Source organism: Tupaia chinensis, unplaced genomic scaffold (genome assembly GCF_000334495.1).
Source record: "Tupaia chinensis unplaced genomic scaffold, TupChi_1.0 Scaffold000215_1, whole genome shotgun sequence".
Lineage (NCBI taxonomy): Eukaryota > Metazoa > Chordata > Mammalia > Scandentia > Tupaiidae > Tupaia > Tupaia belangeri.
Window position 1 is genome coordinate 1427105 of NW_006159690.1, and position 20418 is coordinate 1447522.

A 20418-nucleotide genomic window follows, 5' to 3' on the forward strand; every position below is an offset into this window, starting at 1 on the left:
TCTGGGACTCTGGGGCACGCACGCACATGCACCCGGCGTGAGATTTAAGCCGCCGGGTCCGAGACGCGAACCGCGGTCAACTACGTGGGAGTCCAGCGACATAGCCATTACTCTAACTGCTGGTTCCCCCAACTTGTTGACTTTTAAAGGAATAATATACCATGTGGTTCGTTATACAGGTTCAATTAATCAATTCTGACAATGTGCATGATTAAAAATTATTCCTAATGGGACCAGCAATTGGTATAATGGCTATGCTGCTGGATTTCCATGTAGTCGACTGCGGTTCAAGTCCCAGGCCTGGTGGCTTAAACTCATGCCTGGCGCATGTATGTGTATGTCCAAGATCCCAAGAGGAGAATGGAGGAGAAGGGATTGCAGCATGGCCATCTCCCCGGGGAGTGATTTCTTGTTTTCTGTCTCTCTATTTCTCTGTCTTTCTGGCAAGCGCACGCGCCGTATAGCAAAAACCTCTCCAAGAAAAATAAATAAATATATATATTTCCTAAGTATTTTTAAAGCACTGGCATCTAAGTTTGGAAAAATAGTTTTAAATGTGTTTCTAATGCTCATAGGCTTCTTGTTAGGTCTTACTTCCAGGCTGAAATTCCCAGGTGCAATATCTTGCTCATTCTTTAAAAAAGGTCCTGAACGAACTACATGCTCAAAATGCATTTTTACCCCCAATTTGCACTCCATCAAGAAGCACTGGGCTTGGGGCTGGCTATTGGGAGCAGATGTTAGTGTGTGAATCTTATTTTCTGTTTCAGACCCAAATCTAGGAACTCCCTGCAAAGGCAAGCAGCAGGGCCTCTCTTTAGTGACCGTATGCAAACTGCCAATGGCAGAGTTCAAGTGCATTCAAATATGTAGCAGTTTTTACAGCTCTTTGTTCCTTGTATCTTGTGTTTCTGAAAAGTGCTTGAGATTTGCCTACATGATAAGTTTCCCTTTCAGACGGTAGTTTTACAATCAAGTCTGCTCCCTTCATGAATATCTCAAGAGAAAAGCTTTTGGCTCCTTCTTTCGTTCTTTTCCCCTCTGCATGGTAAGCAAAGATAATATAGAGACTCAAGGGTAACAGGCAGAGTAGCCTCACGAACTCAAATACAGCAAAAACAGAGGAACTTTTTTTTTTTTGAGAGGTTTCTGCTACAGGGCGCATGCGCTCGCCAGAAAGACAGAGACAGAGAGACAAAAGGCGAGAAATTACCCCAAGGGGGGATGGCCACGCTGCAATCCCTTTTCCTCCATTCTCCTCTGGGGATCTTGGGCATGCACGCATACGCGTTCGGAGTGAGTTTAAGCCACTGCGACCAGGACTCAAACCGCAGTTGACTACATGGGAGTTAAGCAACATAACCATTACGCTAACTGCTGGCCCCAAGAAGAACATATTTTTAACACAAATTCACACCTTGACGCCTGCTAGCTTACTTTCAGTCCTAAAACTGGTCTGCCTGAGAGACATTATTCACCTTGAAATTGATCTAGACAGAATCACTAGTTTACCAGATCTGCTAAACTGAGAAAGTCATCTCATAGTGATGAGCACTCAGGGCCCAGAAAGTAAAATGGCATGAAAACTCAGAGCCCAGAACTCAGACCTTCTTACTCATGCTGAGATCCCTCTCCTCTGAATCCCACAGCTTCCCGAACCACATGCTGCTCTGACTGTTCTCTGAGTCTGTGGTGTGGCGTTTTGGGGGGGGGGGGGGGTGGTGGAGAGGGGTGGGGTTCTCACTTTGGTAAGGCACATCTCCCAGATGAGCAAAGTTTGGTTTCCCAGATGGGTACTCATTGAAATGAGGACTGAGAAAACTGGCTTACATAAGACAAAAAGGCAGAAGAGGGGAGGTTACAAGTTGCTTGTCAAGCACTTACATTGGCTCATTTAAAATAATGCAGGCCTCTGATTGGCTGTCCCTAATCTTTACACTAGGAACTCAAGGGAGGGCTGACCTCATAGCCTAGTGTTTGACCCAGCCAGATCCTACATGGCCAAATGCAGTTCAAACCCTGGCCCTAGTGGCTTGAAAAACTCTCCAGACTCATGTGCGTGCATACCCCCAATCCTGACAGGATAGAGAAATGGAGAAGGAATTGTGGCATGGCCGTGCCCCACTGGGAGGGTGTTTTCCCCCCTCTCTGTGTCAATCTCTGACTTGCTGGCCAGAACACATGCCCACTGGCAAGTAATTAAAAGAAAAAAAAAACCCAGCTTCTGAGAACAAGAAAAGGTAGGGGCCGCATTGTGATATCTGTAATCCTTTTTTTGCAGCATCACAGCTTGTTTATTAAAGCATGTCTTTTCCAGCAATAACCTGCTGGGTGTGGGCCATAGCCAAAGTCAGGCTGGTGATTCACTGAGGCCTTTAAGGTTTAAATGGACCTTTCATTCCACAAACTGCTTTTCTTCACACATTATTATACAGGTTATTGCCAGCGTTACCTTTTAGGTCTACCCCCTTAAAAGCCTCTTCTCTAGTTTTATTCCTTAAGAGAGATTTTTGTTACAGGGTGCAAGCACTTGGCCAGAGACACAGAAAGAGACAGAGAGAGAGAAAGTGAGGAGCCGCTGTCTAAGGAGGATGCAGTCCCCTCTCTCAGGACTTTGGGCACACAAGCACATGCACCAGCATGAGCTTCAAGCCTCCAGGTCCTGGGTCCAGGACTCAAACCACACTTGGTCAAGTGAGAGTCCAGTGCCTTAACCATTACGCCACCTGCTCGCCCTTTGGTCTTCTTACTTAGGGACTCCTTAGGCAAAGTTACCACCTTAGAATGTCCCCAAACCTTAACCTTAAAAGCACTAATCGTCCCTTTGGTGCAATAATTAGGAGACTAGTAAATTTTAAATTCATGTTTAAACACAAGACGGAAAAAGTGGCCCAAGATCATTGCAGCAGCTAGTACCAGAATTTTTTTTTGTCTATCCCAGGTTTAAAATAAGCAGATATGATTAATTCTCACCTAATGTTGAATCTTAAAATGGAGCCAATATGTTGAGCCTAAGAGTCTCGCGTGTGTGGAAACCATACTTTCCCTTTCCCTTTTGACTTACTAGGTTCAGAGCAAGGCCCTGGGGGAAGACGTGCCTTGGCAAATCATCTAGTCTTTTTGCCTCAGTTGCCTCCACTCTCAATGAAGATAACAGTACTGAATCTGTTAGTGTGCTGTGTACATCAACCGATATGTAACATGCTTCAAAAGAGTGATAAATTCACCAGTCATGCTGTGGATGTGGCTCTGCCCAAGGGCTCCGGGGAGAATCACGGGATGATGTAACTTTGATCCATTTTATATCATTTAATCTGTTTAGGAGCAATGCTTGTTGTTGGGTTTTTTATAATTTATTTACTTAAGGAGAGAAGGGAGAAGTTCTAGAATCTTTGTCCTATGAAGGGGAAATTATTAATAGAATCTAAATGAGTGAGATAAGCCTGGGCCTAAAAAACAAGTCAAAGGGGCTGGCAGGTGGCATGGTGGTTATGGACACTAGACTCCCACATGGCCGACCACAGTTCAAGTCCCAGACCTGGCAGCTTGCTTTCTCAGTTTCTCTCCCTCTCTCTTTTGCTCTCGCTCTCTCTATCCCTCTCTGGTCAAATTATAAATAAATAAATAAAGTTAAATAAAATATTTTTTTTTAAAAGTCATAAAGTAGACAGCTGGAGCGAGAAGATGGTACTACAGTAGAACGTGATGCTCTGCCAGGCAATTTCACACGCAAAGTTCCCATTCAGATCCAGAGAGCTCTGAGTACACCCGGCACGTGCTTGTTCATGATCTGGGACTGGCAGAAGGCTAGGGAGTGGATCACAGCATCAAGGTCCTGTTGGGAGTATTCTCTCTCTCTCTCTCTTTCTCCCTATCTCTCTCCCTCTCTCCCTCCCTTCCCTTTCCCTCTCATTCTCCTGCTCCCTCCCTCTCCATCTCCCTCTTGCTTGCACTCTCTCTCTCTTTCTCTCACTCTTTCTGTCTCTCATTCATGGAAGAAATAAATAAATGAACTGAAAAAAGAAGTAAAATAGGCAGCTCAGCACAGCCTCAATCATCCGAGGGGCCTAGGCTCTAGTCTCAGGATATTGTGTGCTGGGGTTACATCTCTCAGGCTGTAAACTAATAGGGGACTCATGATCCAGGATGAGAGTGTCCCTTATCTAGTAACAATGGGTAGCTGGGCCCAGCCTGGTCATTGTCATGGAGCTGGTGATAGTAAATGGAATGGAGCTATGATGGCCCCCTGTTCTTTACTCCAGCATCCCCAAAGGAGAAGGTGCTCCATTCAAATCATTGTTCTGATGGGCCCAGCCCCACAGTACAGAAAAGAGTATAGCTCAGTTCATTTACTGTCATCATTGGAATCTTGATTAAGTAGTATTTACCAGGTCGCATACTAAATGTTTTCATATTTCACCTCATTTAATCCTCTCAACATCATTGTAGTACAACTACTCCTACTTTTTTCCCATTTTGTAGATGAGGAATTAGGCTTGAAGACATCAAATAACGTGCTCAGGTTTGCAGAACTCTCCAGTCGAAGAGCTAGAAACACAGACTGCTGACACTCGCTAGATGAGTCATGCCTCTGTCATTTCCAGATCAGCTTATTTCTTTGCTGTCTGTGTACTAGACCTCACCACCTGGGTGTGTCTCAGACATGACTGAGCCATAGAGTAAACTCATCCTTTCTTCCATTCAGATCCCTCTCTCTCTGTGTTCCCCGCCTTGTCCAGGCCCACTTACAGGAATTCTGCATTAGAGTAAACCATCAGCTGATAAATTCCTCTGTAAATTAGCTATAAAGAAAGAGGATGGGGAGGGCCAGCAGGTGGCATGGTGGTTAGGGGCGCTGGATTCTCACATGGCTGACCATGGATCAAGTCCTGGACCTGGCAGCTTGCTTTCTCACTCTCCCTATCTCACTCTATCCCTCTCTGCTCAAATTAAAAATAAATAAATAAATAAAGTTAAATAAAGTAATTCTTTAAAAAATGAAAAAGAATGAAAGAAGATGGGGGACCAGAGGTGGAATTGTGGTTAAAGCGCTGAACTCCCTCATGGCTGATCTCATTTCGCATCCTGGACCTGGAGGCTTGCTTTCTCACTTTCTCTCTTTCTCAGTGTCTCTCTGTGGTCAAATTGGGGGGAAAAAAAAGTGATTAAATAAGATTAATTAAATAATACTTTTTTAAAAAGGAAGAGGATAGGACATGGTGGGAAGCAAACAAACGTTCTGGTCGATGTATTGGTGTCGTCATTTATTTCATTTAGGGGACCACTGTTTAGCTAGCTCCCCATTGGTTTCTCATTCTCCCCTGAGACTGCTCTATACTCCTCCATGGGGTTGGGGACTACTCTTTTTATCTCACAGTATCTTCACTAGATGTGCTTTCTTCCTCTAACCAAATGTCTTTGAGTGAGGGGTCAGAGGGAGAAAATCTATCAGGAATTAAACCCTGAAAATACCTTAAATATTCAGTATAAATACAGATATAGGGAGATTGGTGTGAAAGGAGGAGGAGGAAACTCTGGCTGGAATGACCTACAAAGGACATTTGTGTCTCTGAAGCCTGGCAGATCTGAAAGGGCTGGAATGACAAGCCTGAATTCATTTCTGAGACTTCGTCCAGATGGGAGAATGGAACTTTTATGCCTAGTGTTGTGGTCATTTTTGTAGTAGACCAAAACTTTGTTAAATGGTGCTTAACTGCTAAAGCTGGAAAGTGCAATTAAGCCCCACCATGCTGCTAACTGGTTGTATCATTTACATTTCCAGGAAGACGCGGCCCAGGTGACTGGTCAGGGCATGGTGGAGGATCAGCAGAAGGCACCAGAGCACCCAGCCGGCAACATACGTAACTCGGTACTTTAGCTTTGCTTTTCTTGGGTGGTGTCCATCGTAAACCAGGCTCCAGAAGAAAAGGAGAAGGTTACAATGAGATCACATCCTTTACTTGACAGGGGGTCGTGGTGATCTTGCAACCTGAAGTCAGTCCACAAGTGTGTCACAGTTTGTGCAAGGCATGTGAAAATACCACGTGTTCATAACCTGTACTGATACCCAAGCAGGTGTTCAAAGGATATCCCTGAAAATACCTTTGAACCATGTCTTACACAATGTCATAAATACAGATTTCAAGTGGAATAATTTATAGTTCTAATAAAAATCAAGTTCTTACATTTCGAGGTTCACTTCTCTTTAAAAACTATACACTTTGGGGGGTTAGCAGGTGGCATGGTGGTTAGGGCAACTGGACTCCCACATGGCTGACTGCAGTTTGAGTCCCAGACCATGCTGCTAACTGGTTGTATCATTTACATTTCCAGGAAGACGCGGCCCAGGTGACTGGTCAGGGCATGGTGGAGGATCAGCAGAAGGCACCAGAGCACCCAGCCGGCAACATACGTAACTCGGTACTTTAGCTTTGCTTTTCTTGGGTGGTGTCCATCGTAAACCAGGCTCCAGAAGAAAAGGAGAAGGTTACAATGAGATCACATCCTTTACTTGACAGGGGGTCGTGGTGATCTTGCAACCTGAAGTCAGTCCACAAGTGTGTCACAGTTTGTGCAAGGCATGTGAAAATACCACGTGTTCATAACCTGTACTGATACCCAAGCAGGTGTTCAAAGGATATCCCTGAAAATACCTTTGAACCATGTCTTACACAATGTCATAAATACAGATTTCAAGTGGAATAATTTATAGTTCTAATAAAAATCAAGTTCTTACATTTCGAGGTTCACTTCTCTTTAAAAACTATACACTTTGGGGGGTTAGCAGGTGGCATGGTGGTTAGGGCAACTGGACTCCCACATGGCTGACTGCAGTTTGAGTCCCAGACCTGGCAACTCACTTTCTCACTTTTTCTCTCCCTAGTCACCTTTTAAGAATAAATAAAATGATGACAATGAATATGATTAAATAAAGCAATTCTTTTAAAAAAATTTTTAAAACCTATATACTTTGGTCTATCAAAGTTTTGTACTTTTTGTTACTAATGAACTTTTTCGATCCTGATTTTCATTTCTGTGTACTAATTTACACTTTTGTGCTACTAAAATTTGTATTGTTATTCTATTAACTATTTTTTTAAGGTTTTTGACATAGGGCATATGCACTTGCCAGAGAGAGACAGTGAAAAGGAAAGTGAGAAATCACCCCTAGTGGGGATGGCTATACCATAATCCATTTTCCTCCATACCCCTCTCAGGATTCTGGGTATGCACACATATATACCCAGCATGATTTTGAAGCCACTGGCTCTGAACCTCAAATCACAGTTGGCCATGTGGGAGTTCAGCGCCTTAACCACCATGCCACATACTGGCTCCTCTATTAATACTTTTATGTATAAGGAACTTATAGATTACTAGAACTTCCAGGAAATGTATAATATTTCAAACATTGCCAAAGAAAACACCATTGAAAAGTCTCTAAAGGGATCAGCAGTTGGTGTAATGGCTATGTCGCTGGACTCCTTTGTAGTCAACTGTGGTTCAAATCCCAGAGCTGGTGGCTTAAACTCACACCAGGCGCATTTGTGTGTGTGCCTAAAATCCCAAGAGGAGAGTAGTGGAGATGGGATTGCATGTGACCATCCCACCTGGGAGTGATTTCTCACTTTGTCTCTGTTTCTCTCATTCTGGTGAATGCACATACCCTATGGCAAAAATATGTAAAAAATGAATAAATAAATACAGAGCTAGCAGGTGTCATGGTGGTTAAGGCACTGGACTTCCACATGGCTGACCACAGTTTGAGTTCGGCTGTGTTCTCACTTTCTCTCTCTCTCTTTCTGGTGAGCACATGGACCCTATAGCAAATTCAATAATAAGAAATTAAATGATTTTTGAAAAGAAAGAAAAATACAAGTAGGTATGATTTTGATATAACCACAGAGGTTTCATAGCTTCCTCTGGATCTTAAATAATGTACAGCTCTTTTAGATTAATTAAATCAAGGAGCTGAATCTCACATGGCCAACTGCATAGTTCAAATCCCAGCCCCAACAACTTGAAAAGCACACTGATATATTTGCATAAGTGCCCAAAACCCAACAAGGAGGACAAATGGAAGAGAAGGGATTGAAGAGTGACCATACCCAGTTGGGGAATACTTTCTCCCTCTCCCTCTCTCTGTTTATCTCTCTGGTGAGTGCATGTGCCCTCTGGCAAATCTAAGAGGAAAAAAAAAGAGAAAAAAAAAAAACTGGAAGTTGGGTGTAAATACCATGTAAGTTAACATACAGAATTGCTGCAGGAAGTCCCTCTTTTACATTAGTCTGAGCATAATCAGTTCGGGGATGATGTGGTGTCCCTGCAGCGTCTCAGACCCAAGTACCTCTTATCTGATTACTCTACCATTCTTATTTGATTACTCTACCATCCTCAAATCACTTTTTTTGGTCTCAGTTGGCTGCTCTAATTAGTACCAAGAAATCTGTATTCCAGACAGAGATAAGAGAAAAGCAAGATCCTTCTCCTTAAGAGAATGACCAGGAAATTGCACATTCACGTCTGTTTTTATCCTATTGACCAGAACTTAGTCTGGGCACAACTGGCTCAAAGAGGCTGGGAAATTTTGTCCTTAGAGTAATTGGCTGTCTAGGTCATTCTAGTGCTTATTTTTCTAGTAGTAAGCCCATATTTGTCTTTTTACCATCTCTCTCTCTCTCTCTCTCTCTCTCTTTTGTTTTAGAGAGATTTTTTGCCATAGAGTGTATGTGCTTGCTGGAGAGACAAAGAGATAGAAAGCAAGAGATCACCCTCCTAGGGGGATGGCCATGCTGCAGTCCCTTCTTCATTCTCCTCTTAGGATTTTCGGCATGCACACACATATGCCCTGTGTGAGTTTCAACCCGCCAGGTCCAGAACTCAAACCACAGTTGGCCATGTAGTAGTCCAGCACCCTTAACCACCACGCCACCTGCCAACTCCACACCTCTCTCTTCTTAAAATCACTGCTAAATATGTAATTCAGGAAGTTTTTTACACATACAGTCAGTATTTTAAAATGGTGATAGAAAAAAATATCCAGGAAAATCGAATGAACATCTATGGGATTGTTGCCAGGCAGCTGTTGGGTAAACCCTAAACGTGCAGCGTCCTTCTGCTGACCTTCAGGCCTTCCTTCTCCTCAGATGAGGTGTGGCTTTCAAATAGGTCACATGGCATTGGTGCATTGGTTTATCTGCAAAAGAGAGTTAATTGTCTTAACTCTTGGGTTGTTATCATGAGCAAATGAATTCATGGATCTGAAAGTGTTTTGAAAACAATGAACCACAACACAGTTACACAATGGGTAGTGGTGTTTTAGTAGATCCATACAGCTGAGCCACAATCTTCCAGTAGCAGAATCTTGAGGTGTTATGGTTCTGGAGCAGTTAACTTGGTCCTATTTCTAGACTCCAGGGACAGCCTGGTGCTTCACTGCCTCCACCAGAATCTTCCAGCTGGGGATGGGTTCCCTGGCTAACTACAGATCCAGAAGGCAGGTCAGGTCACTACCTACATTTCTTAACTGCTTGTTAAATAAGCATGGAGTCCTTTTGGGTTTTCTTAGTTTTTTAACACTAACATTCATTGGCGATATTGTCAGCAAAAATCTAGAATTATTAATTTGCCAAAGCTTACGCAGCCAAAATCCCTGTATTTTCCTTGGATTGCAAGTTCATTCCCTACCCTGTTTCCCATGTCTTCCGTTTCGCTCTTCTGTGTCTATCCATGTACTCGTTCATCAAACATTTATTGAATCCTACTACGTTCCGAGCACTGGGTGTCAAAGGTGAATAAGGTATTAAATCTGAATTAAATCAACTGATGTGCCTGGCACCTAGTAGGCTTTTATATAATAGATGTTTGCTTTCCCTTCCTGCTCCTTGTGCTGCTCAATTAACCTACCTAATGCATCTTGGATAATTATGAGTGTGTCTAGAAGTGATGGATCGTGTTGTATGCTCAGAACATCTGCAGATGCTTTTCAATGGACACAACACACTTATGTGGACTTCATGTTAATTTTATCATGAGTAGAAATAGCAAAAAAAAAAAATGTTTTCTGCTTTCTACCCCAGCTTCATCTACATGTCACAGTGATGGAGTATCTTTAGCTTTTACCCTTCCCTTTCTTGACCCATCATTCACCAAAGCATTTTATATGTGGAGTTAAATATGGAAGCATGGGGACTAAAATCTTCCTTACTTCCTCTTGCCACCTCTCCCACCCTATATTTTTCATAGGTGTTATTGGAGTACACCTTGTTTTGGTAACAATACATCAATATCAAAGTCTCCTCTTGTTGCAAGCTTTCTCTTTTTTGACATTCACCTCATTTTCCTTTCTTTTGTAGGCCGTCAACCAGATGAAACAGCAAAAACATTCAACAAAGGTCTCCTTTAGTTCACAGGAGATACCTTTAGCACCAACTCCATCATACCATTCAACAGATGCAGACTTCACAGGCTATGGTATGCTTTCCCAGAGCGGAATGGACTCATGCAGCCTCAGAGAAAGAAGGGGGCTGATGCCCTCCAAGGGGACCTGGACCAGGAGCCAGGAAGCCTGACTCTGCATTCCTCCTCCACTTCCCATAGCTTTGGGCTTTGGGCAGATTGTTTGCTTCCTACACTGTTTTTCTCAACTCTGGAGTTGGGATGGCCCATTGTTTATTGAATATTAAAGTACTAGGGCTAGAACTACAACCGTTGAATCTGAAGCTTGCAAATGATTCTTCTCTAATATCTCCAAAAGATTATGTTTAGGTCATGAGTAATACCTCTTAAAAATCACATTGAACCCAATTTTCAGCCCTGCATATGTTGACGTAAGCTGTTTGAAGGCTGTTAATTTTGAGTGCTTAAGGAAATTGGTATTTACATTCTCTCTTTAAATTCCTGGCTTCAATGATGCTGACTGAAGGTAGAAAATCGAAATTCAGAATGAATAATGGGTATTTCCACCTTGCTTTTATACAATATAAATCAGTAAAAAATAGACTCTTTAGAATACCATGCTTACTAATGGTAAAACATAACCCTGTATTTATTTAGCATGCCTGACACCTGGTGGTATTTGTCTTTGAGATATATTTTCATAAATATTAACACATCAATATTTAGTAGCAGGTATTATTTAAAATGCTAAGTTTGTATAAAATGCTGATGAATGTGGTCAGCAAGCTGTGGCCCACCATCTGATTTTATGTGCTCTATTGGCTAAAACGGGTCTTCATGTTTTTAAAGGTTAAAACGGAATCAAAAGCATATTTCATGAAAATTACGTGAAATTTACTTTGCAGAGTTCATAAGTCAAGTTTTATTCAAACACTCACTTGTTTACGTATTGTCTATGGCTCCTTTTATACAAAGACAGAGTTGAGTAGTTGCAACAGAGATCAGAGGATCCATAATGCTCAAAATATGTATATATACCTGGCTTTTTCCCAAGGAAATTTGCCAACCATGGGTGTAGACCAGCTGAGTTTGGTAATATACATCACGTATGTATATGTAGATAACAGAAATCCATCATCCTACCTTTGTTTTTTTAATTGCCAGAGTGACTGTGCACTCACCAGAGAAAGACAAAAGGAAAAAGCACTGTTCTTCTCCCCCTATGGAGCATGGTCACTTTACAATCCCTTCTTCTCCATTCCTTCATGAACTTGGACCCGGTGCATGGATTTCAAGTTGTAAGAACTGGGATTCAAACCGTGGACAGCCACATAGATCTGGCTCCATTGACCACTAGGTTACTGGATAGGCTTACATCATCAGCCTACAATTTAACTTGTGGAAATGTTATTCATTTCCTCATCCAATTACCAAACAGTATAGATTTTTGGACCAGGTTGCAGCCCATCAGGAGACTCTGTGTGGGCCAGGACACAGGCTTTGGGCAGGATATTACTGGAGAAAGAAATAACAAAGATTGATTCAAGATGGCTAGGGTTAGGCAAAAGAGTGGAAGAGAGGAAAAATACCATCTTCACTATCTCTGTGTGTCTTTCTCTTCTCATTCAGGAGACTAAACTAATCATTTACAAAAGCGGTAGAAACTTCTAAAATCACCCATGAAATTGTGCCAATGTTGTACATCGTTTTTACTGGAAATTAATGAGAAATGTACTGTGAAATACATATGCTGCAAAAAGATTGAGATACAAATTAGATTTACAATTTAATGTTCTATTTCTAATGTGGCACTTTTTATTGTTACTGAGGTTGTGTCATTAAACTTCTCTTAGCCAAAAGGCCATTAGATTAATAAATTCCATGTGGCCAAGAACAGCCAGCTATGTGAATACCTGTGGTTGCCAGCCTCTGGACTGGGCACCTCCCACACACCGTTCATTGAATCTCTCTAACAGCCTGTTAGATCGTGGTTACGTGCATTTGTCTGACGAGAAGTGAGCCCTACTTTCCCCCACCTATTAATTTCCTGCTCGCAAACTCAAGTGCACCTGTGTGCCCCTCCAACACCTGGGCTCTTTGTCATCAAGATCATGATCATTGCCTAGTCAGAGCAGAACTTCAGCATGCCACCCTAGCGTTTATTTCCCTTTGTTTTATACCAGGGATCGGCAAACTTTTTCTATAAAGAACCAGGTCCTCAGTAGTGTAGGCTTGTGATCTACACAGTCTTCATTGGGGCTTCTCAACTCTGCCATGGTAGTGTACTAGCCACCATGGACCAGGCTTAAATGAGGTAGTACGCTGGTGTCCAGTAGTTTTACTTACGGACACTGGAATTTGGGTTTTATATCATCTTCATGTCTTGAAATATTTTTTTAACTTTATTAGCCTTCTGAAAATGCAAAAACCATCTTTTCTGCAGTTTGCAGTGTGCAGTGTGCTGACCCTGCTTTTACAAACGGATTTAATGAGCATTGTGGATCTCATCTAGGCTTCTGTGTATCAGCTGCAGCTGACCAGCAGAGGGGGCCCTCTGTGATCAGCCCTTTACTGAATAATGTCACAGTGTAAGAATCAGTGTTCACAATGATCCAACTTATTTATGAGAGAAGATGATGTTATCTGGAGACTATTATTTATATGAATCTCTTGAAACTAGTTCACATTTTGAACAGTTTGATCTTGTAATGGATTAGGTTCAGTTATCTGTAAAACGCACATATGAAGAATTTATGCTAGATAAATGGGTGTTATTAAACATCTTCTCTTAGCCTACAAGCATTTTTTTTCTCTCATTTTTTGGAACAACTCAGTCTAAAACAATTTTTAAAAAATCCTTGTAAAACAGCAATAACTCTTTTAATAGGCTTTTCACTTTTGGACCCAGAAGTAATTCTTGAGTGTTTATAATACAGTTTTTTTACCATGTGTATAAGGTATTTGAGGATAAACTTTAGATAATTGTTATTTCTAGCAGCGCCATACTTTATTGATCCTTTATTCATCTTAATTCTTTTTAAATAATGATTTAATTTTATTTATTATTATTATTATTATTGCTATAGGGTCTGTGCATTCACCAGAGAGAGAAAGTGAGAAAGCATACCACCAGGTCTGGGACTTGAACCAGTCAGCCATGTGAGAGTCCGGCACCTTAACCACCATGCCACCTGCTGGCCACATATACATCTTTTTTTTATTATTATTATTTTATTCAACTTTATTCATTTTTTTAAATTGGACCTGAGAAAGATAGAGAGAGAGAGGGAAAGTGAGAGAGCAAGGCGCCAGGTCCAGGACTCAAACCACCTGCCAGCCACTACATCTTAATTCTTATGATATATTCTAATTAAAAGTATTCCACATTGGATGGGGCCAGCAGGTGGCATGGTGGTTAAGGGCTCTGAACTCCCACATGGCCAACTGCTGTTCAAGTCCCGGACTTGGCAGCTTGCTTTCTCACTTTCTCTCTTTCTCTCTCCCGTTCTGGCCAAATTAAAAATATATGCATGCACACATACGAACATAAAATTAAATAAAATAATTCTTTTTTAGAAAAAAGTATTCCAGGGAAACAGCAGTTAGCGTAATGACTATGTTGCTGGATTCCCACATAGTCGACCGCGGTTCACGTCCCGGACCCAGTGGCTTAAAACTCACGCCGGGCGCGTGTGCGTGCGTGCCCAAGATCCCCAGAGGAGAATGGAGGAGAAGGGATTGCGGCGTGACCATCCGCCCTGGGGGGTGATTTCTCGCTTTCTGTCTCTGTGTCTCTCTCTGTCTGTCTGGCGAGCGCACACGCCCTATAGCGAAAATCTCTCCAAAAAAAAAAAAAAACAATATTCCATATTGGAACCAGCAGATAGGTATAATGGTTACATCGTTGGACTCCCAGGTGGTTGACTACTGTTGGAGTCCTAAACCCAGCAGCTTAAAACTCACGCCAGACGCATGCACATACATGCCCAAGATTCTGGGAAGGGGAATGGAGGAGAAGGGATTGCAGTGTGGCCATCCACCCTAGATGGTGGTTTCTCACTTTCTGTCTCTGTATCTCTCTGTCTGGCCAGTGCACATGACCTACAGCAAAAATCTCACTTTAAAAAAGTGCATTATTTCTCAATTAGTAGTCTGTAAATCAAAATCTTCTGTTATACCAACATACACTATATGTAACACATACTTTTATGGACCTAGTCATTTAGCCATCTTAACCTTTTCATACTGGTTTTCATGATATATTTTAAGATTTGAAAAAATTCAAGTATAACTAAAACTGATGGGGTGAGGGATCGGGGGAACTATTGCTTTCATCTCAAAAATGTCACGGGAAGTCATGTTTCAGCCCTGGGTGAATAGGCAGTAATGGCCTAGCTTTTACCTTCCCAGGATGTGGCAGGAAAAGTGAAATGATAAACACACACAAACCCTGCACGCCCCTGGAGCCACGTCTCCTATGTGCTAGTCACTCTGTGTTCCATTCTTCCCAGGTGGCTTCCAGGCTCCCCTGTCTGTGGACCCTGCGACATGTCCCATTGTGCCTGGCCAGGAAATGATTATAGAAATATCCAAGGGACGCTCCGGACTGGGTCTCAGCATTGTGGGAGGAAAAGACACACCCTTGGTAAGTTTCTAGACATGAAATTATCCGCTTAGAATTAGTTATTGAGCCTCATTATAGCCCTGTGTCACGTCTATGGAAGACTTTTGCTTTTGTTCTGTTTTGTTTTTAATTAATACGATTTATTAACCTAACAATTGTTACAGTGTGTTTTTTTCAGTATATGAAAAAATATCGGGGTAATTATTATCTTATTGTCTCAACCATCTTAATTGTATATACAGTAAATCATAATTAACCTCATTCCACTGTATTTTATAGTACTAGATAGTGTTCCTTCATAATATGGAGAAAAAAAAGCATAATTATAAGTAGCAGTATATCCTTATTCTGGCTTGCTGACATGTTTTTCTCAGTGTTTAATTTTCATCAGGATTTTGTACATCTGGATATTAAGTATTGTTTTATAGATGTTCATTAGATCAACAATGTCATAGTAGCCTTTAGAAGCATCATAACAGAGGACCAGCAGATGGCCTATTGGTTACAAAGCTGGACTCCCACAAGGCCAACTATGGTTCGAGTCCTGGACTTGTTGACTTCAAAAGCATGCCAGGCACGTGTGCATGTGTGTCCAAACTCTCAAGAGGAGAATGGAGGACAAGGGAATACGGCACAGCCATCTCCTCTGGGGGTGATTTCTTGTTTTCTTTCTCTGTCTCTGTCTGTCTGTCTGTCTCTCTCTCTCTGGCAAGTGTACTCGCCCTATGGCAAAAATCTCTCTTTAAAAAAAAAGAAGTATTGGGGGACCAGCGAGGCTGGTTAAGGCACTGGACACTCCCACATGGCCGACTGCAGTTCGAATACCGGACCTGGTGGCTTGCTTTCTCACTTTCCCTCTCTCTCTCTGTGTATCTCTCTCTGGTCAAATTAAAATAAATGAATCAATAAATAAAATCAAATAAATAATAATTTTTTTAAAAAATAGAAGTATTGAGGCCAGCAGGTGGTATGGTGGTTAAGGGTGCTGGACTTGCACGTGGTCAACTGCAGCTCAAGTCCCAGACCTGGTGGCTTGTTGCTTGCTTTCTCACTTTCTCTCTCTCTCTCTCTCTCTCTCTGCAGCTTGTTTTCTCTCTCTCTCTCTCTCTCTTTCTCTCTCCCACTCCTACTCTGTCCTTCTCTGGTAAAATTAAAGTAAATAAATAAAATTAAGTTCAATGAAAATAACTCTTTTAAAAAAGTAAGTATTATAACAGAATTTTGGACAGTACCTGGCACATAGTAAGTGTTCAATAAGTAGAAACTATTCTTATTACCATCATCTATTATTTGTTTTTTAATGGATTGGTAGGTAAAAAGAAAATGTCAGTTATTCCAGCTCAACAATTTGGCTTTATTTTATTCTGACCATGTTCATATCCACTCACAAATTCCCCTCTACCAACCCCACTGCCCCCAAAAATACCCTGAGTATCTTCCTAGAGAAAATCACTCTTATTAATATTGCTTTCTTTTTTTGTTTGTTTTTGTTTTTGTTTTTGTTTTTGTTATAGGGTTCATGTGCTCACCAGAAAGATACATAGAGGGAAAGTGAGAAATCACTTGGAGCGGGGGTGGGGGTGTCTCCTTTCAGGATTTTGGGTATGCACACACACTCACCTGCCATGATTTTCAAGTCGCCAGATCGGGGGCTCAAACCATAGAGTCAGTTAAATGGGATCTAGTCCCTTAACCTCCTTTCTGCTTACTATCTCCAGTGGATTATGTTTTTAAATGATTTTTTTGGCATTTATTTTGCACATTTTATTTAGTAAGGAATAAAGTGTATGTGACAGATTTACAGATAAAACAAAGATAATATGATTCACAAAATGTTTTTTTTGAGGCAAATGCAGTGACACACATGTAATCCCAGCTACTGGAGAGGTTAAGGCAAGAGACAGCAAGACACTGTCTCTTTTTTTTTTAATTTGTTTTTAAAAATTATTTATTTTAGGGGCTGGCAAGTGGTATAGTGGTTAAAGGCACTGGACTCCCACATGGCCAACCATGGGTCAAGTCTTAGACCTGGTGGCTTGTGCTCTCTCTCTCTCTTTGTATCTCTGGTCAAAATTGAAAAATGATGATAATAAATAAAAATATTTTTAAAAGAATTATTTGTTTTTTTACTTCTTTTTTTTTTCATTTGACCAGAGAAAGAGAGAAAGGGAAAGTGAGAAAACAAGCCACTAACCTGAGTTGGCCATGTGGGAGTCCAACGCCTTAACTACCACACTACCTGCTGACCCCAAGATATGGTCTTTTAAAACAAAAAATAAAAAGGCTATTTTTTCCCCTTTTTGGCAGGAATATCATGTTTCTTTGTTTGTGCTATTGGGGGCAAAGAGATCCTATTCTGCTTTTCTGTAATAGACGTTAATCCCCCCAATGTACTAGGAAACTCAAGAACAGCATATGCCACTGAAGCCTGGAACTTAAGGCCTCCTGCATATTTGCTGGTCATATTCCTTCTCTCTCCTGCCATCTGGCTTGCTCTAGAGGGTTCTGGTGGTTAGTCTGACTCTGTTAGTGAACTGTCTCGCCTCTACCCAAATGTGCGCAGAGGCTGGTGTTTGTTTACTAAAGGAATTTTATCTCCATCAACCTGATTCAAGTATTGTTTAGACTCTTTTTTTCATCTGTATCCTGAATTCTCCCTTTGCCTGTGCAGGTAGGAACTGCTGTTCCTGGCTTCATGCCTACACTGTGATGTTTTTATCACTTGAATGGAACAGAGGACACCTGAGGTTCCCCAGTTCTGAGACCAGGTGTAGTTCCCAGCCCTTTCTATAGTCTTTATCTCCCAGATTCTCCTACATTTCTTGTTGCCTGGCCTAGAATATTATCTGTTCAGCTTTTATCATTGAAGAAAGAGGCAAGCCTTTCCCTCAAGGTTTTCCTGCAAATCTAGGTTGTATTTTTAAGTTTTATTTTGTAATAATGCTTTCTAATTTTATTGGGTTGTTGGAAAAGTCATGACACATTTTTGCATAGAAAAATAGTCCAAATTACTCTCTTCCTGCCCTCCTGCCCCTGCTCCCATCACCCTTCTTTTTTGTTTTTAAGTTTGCCGTAGTGTGTGTGCACTCACCGGATTGAGAACAAGAGAGAAAGCAAGCAATCATCCCCCTCAGGGAGATGACCATGCCATAATGCCTTCTCCGTTCTCCTCTTGGTGCACATGCACCTGGCATGTTTTCCAAGCTGATGTTCTGGGACTCAAACTACAGTCATGTGGGATTCAGCTGCCCTCACCTCTACACCACCTGCTGGCCCCCATTAACCTTCTGCATGTCCTCCAAGCTGTCTCTCCCAGGAGATCTGTCCTGGCTCCCATGACAGGCCTTGGCCAGACTCAGAACTGATGCTTAATTATTCCTCACTAACTAGGGAAGCATCCTTAACCTCCCAGAATCTACCTCCTCGTCTGCTAACAGAGAGAGAGTTATGCGTCACCTAATGACAGTGAGAAATACTCTGAGAGGTGTGCGGTGAGATATTTGTCATTGTGTGACTATCTTAGAGTTTGGTTGGGTAAACCTACATGATATAGCCCACTACACACCTGGACCATGTAGTATAGCCTTTATGTTCCTTATGGAAGCATTGCCATGTATGTGGTTTGTCGTTGACTGAGTCGTTACACAGCACCCAACTATATATAGACAAACACCTAATTGTCATCCAAGGCCATTGAGATAGTTTCTGACTCTGAGCACTGGATAATGTCCCCCTCCCAAGGGTCTATTTCCTCATTTTCCCAAGGAGGAAATGATAAATAAATTGACTTTTTCTTTTTTCTCTTTTAAGAGACTTTTGCTATAGGGCATGTGCACTTGCGGAAGAGACAGACAAAGAACAAGAAATCATCCCCTGGGGGGATGGCCTTGCCGCAGTCCCTTCTCTTCCATTCCAGGATTTTGTGCACACATGCACACTTGCCTGGCTTGAGTTTTAAGCCACCAGGTCTAGGACTCAAACCAGTTCGACGATGTGGGAGTCCAGCAACATAACCATTACACCATCTGCTGTCCCAACCTTTCTTTTTCTTTTTTTTAAGAATTACTTATTTAATTTTATTTATCTATTTATTTTTATTTGCCGTAGGGCATTGGACACTGGACTCTCACATGGCCAACCTCAGTTCAAGTCCCAAACTTGGCAGCTTGCTTTCTCACTCCTCCCTCCCCCTGTTGAACACATGTGCCTTATAGCAAATTTTAAAACAATGATAATCAATAAAATTAAATAATTCTTTTTTTTAAAGCCCTCTGATTGGTCTTTTGTAAATCTAGGTCTCTCTGTATTATTAAAAATAAGGCATAACTCAGTCTATAAGAAATCAGAAGAGTTTAATCGGCATGTGTGGCCTAGCCAAATGAGCTATAGTTTTCATTCTTTCTTTATTCTCCTTTGTTGTTATTGATATGACTTTGCTGTGTGGGTGGTCAGAACACCTGAAGAGGGTGAGCCTTGCTGCTCTTGGTCCTGAATCTTGCATCATTTGCTACCAACTACCTGCTTTGGGCTTGCCCCGAGCTACATCACTGCTTGGACCCTGAGTGTGAGGCTGTTTGTTCAGTACTATGCCCTGCTTCTCGCCACTACGAGGCAGCCAGAAAAAAATTCTTGAGGAGCATCTTGAGGTTCATAATATATAGTTCTGCCTTTTGAGACTATAAATCCCTTTGTCCTTGGAAGGATAAGCACCACTTAAAAATGAGAGATGGGACACAGCTTTTATTCCGTAACCTCAGGTACCTCATCAAAAGCCGTAAGTTAGACTCAGGAGAAATATATAGGCCTGTCGGTTTAGTGAAGCTGCCCAGTGGGGGGCGGGGGGAGGGCGCCTTAGCAAATAAAGCCATTCTTCACAGTATAGATCCTTCTTTCCCTCTCCCCTCCAAATGTTGCCATGCAATCTGCAACTTAACTGACACTCTAAAGTCACGTTACCCCATCAGGTCTTGGGATTACATCCAGCCAGCAGGAAGTTAGGAAAGAGAGAGCATGTGAGAGGAAATTGTGGAAAATGTTGAGACGCATGATCAAAGGTATCTCTACACATTTGATTATGTGATGCATCCTCACCTCGGCTCTGGGTGGGAAAGATCACGTCCCACTTACCGTTGACCCTTCTGAAGCATCTGCTCAAACCCTCCCAGTTAGGATTTCCTGTCCTCTTTGTTGTGTGTCCAAGCAGATATTTTTGCCATCTTTAGAGGAATTGAATCTCTAGGACCTGGTCTTGACACCACATCAGTCCTCTCTGCTATAAATAGTTTCTCCCGAGCCAAGACAGATGGTTTGCAAGATCACAGAGAGAAAGCGCCTTAGCGTCCCATTGTATTCGCAGGCGGCCATCTAAACCAGCCTCTTAAAATACCAACATGATG

General features: G+C 41.9%; 1 protein-coding gene across 5 annotated transcripts in view; it reads left to right on the forward strand.

The window, feature by feature from the left end:
- PATJ (PATJ crumbs cell polarity complex component) overlaps window positions 1-20418 on the forward strand; it is a 385928-nt gene that overhangs the window by 277195 nt on the left and 88315 nt on the right. For all 5 annotated transcript variants that reach the window (XM_006147509.3, XM_006147510.3, XM_006147511.3 and 2 more), the window contains 3 exons: window positions 5783-5869; window positions 10356-10473; window positions 14910-15043. In XM_006147509.3, the coding sequence (XP_006147571.1) occupies window positions 5783-5869; window positions 10356-10473; window positions 14910-15043 (339 nt within the window). The remainder of the gene's footprint in view (window positions 1-5782; window positions 5870-10355; window positions 10474-14909; window positions 15044-20418) is intronic.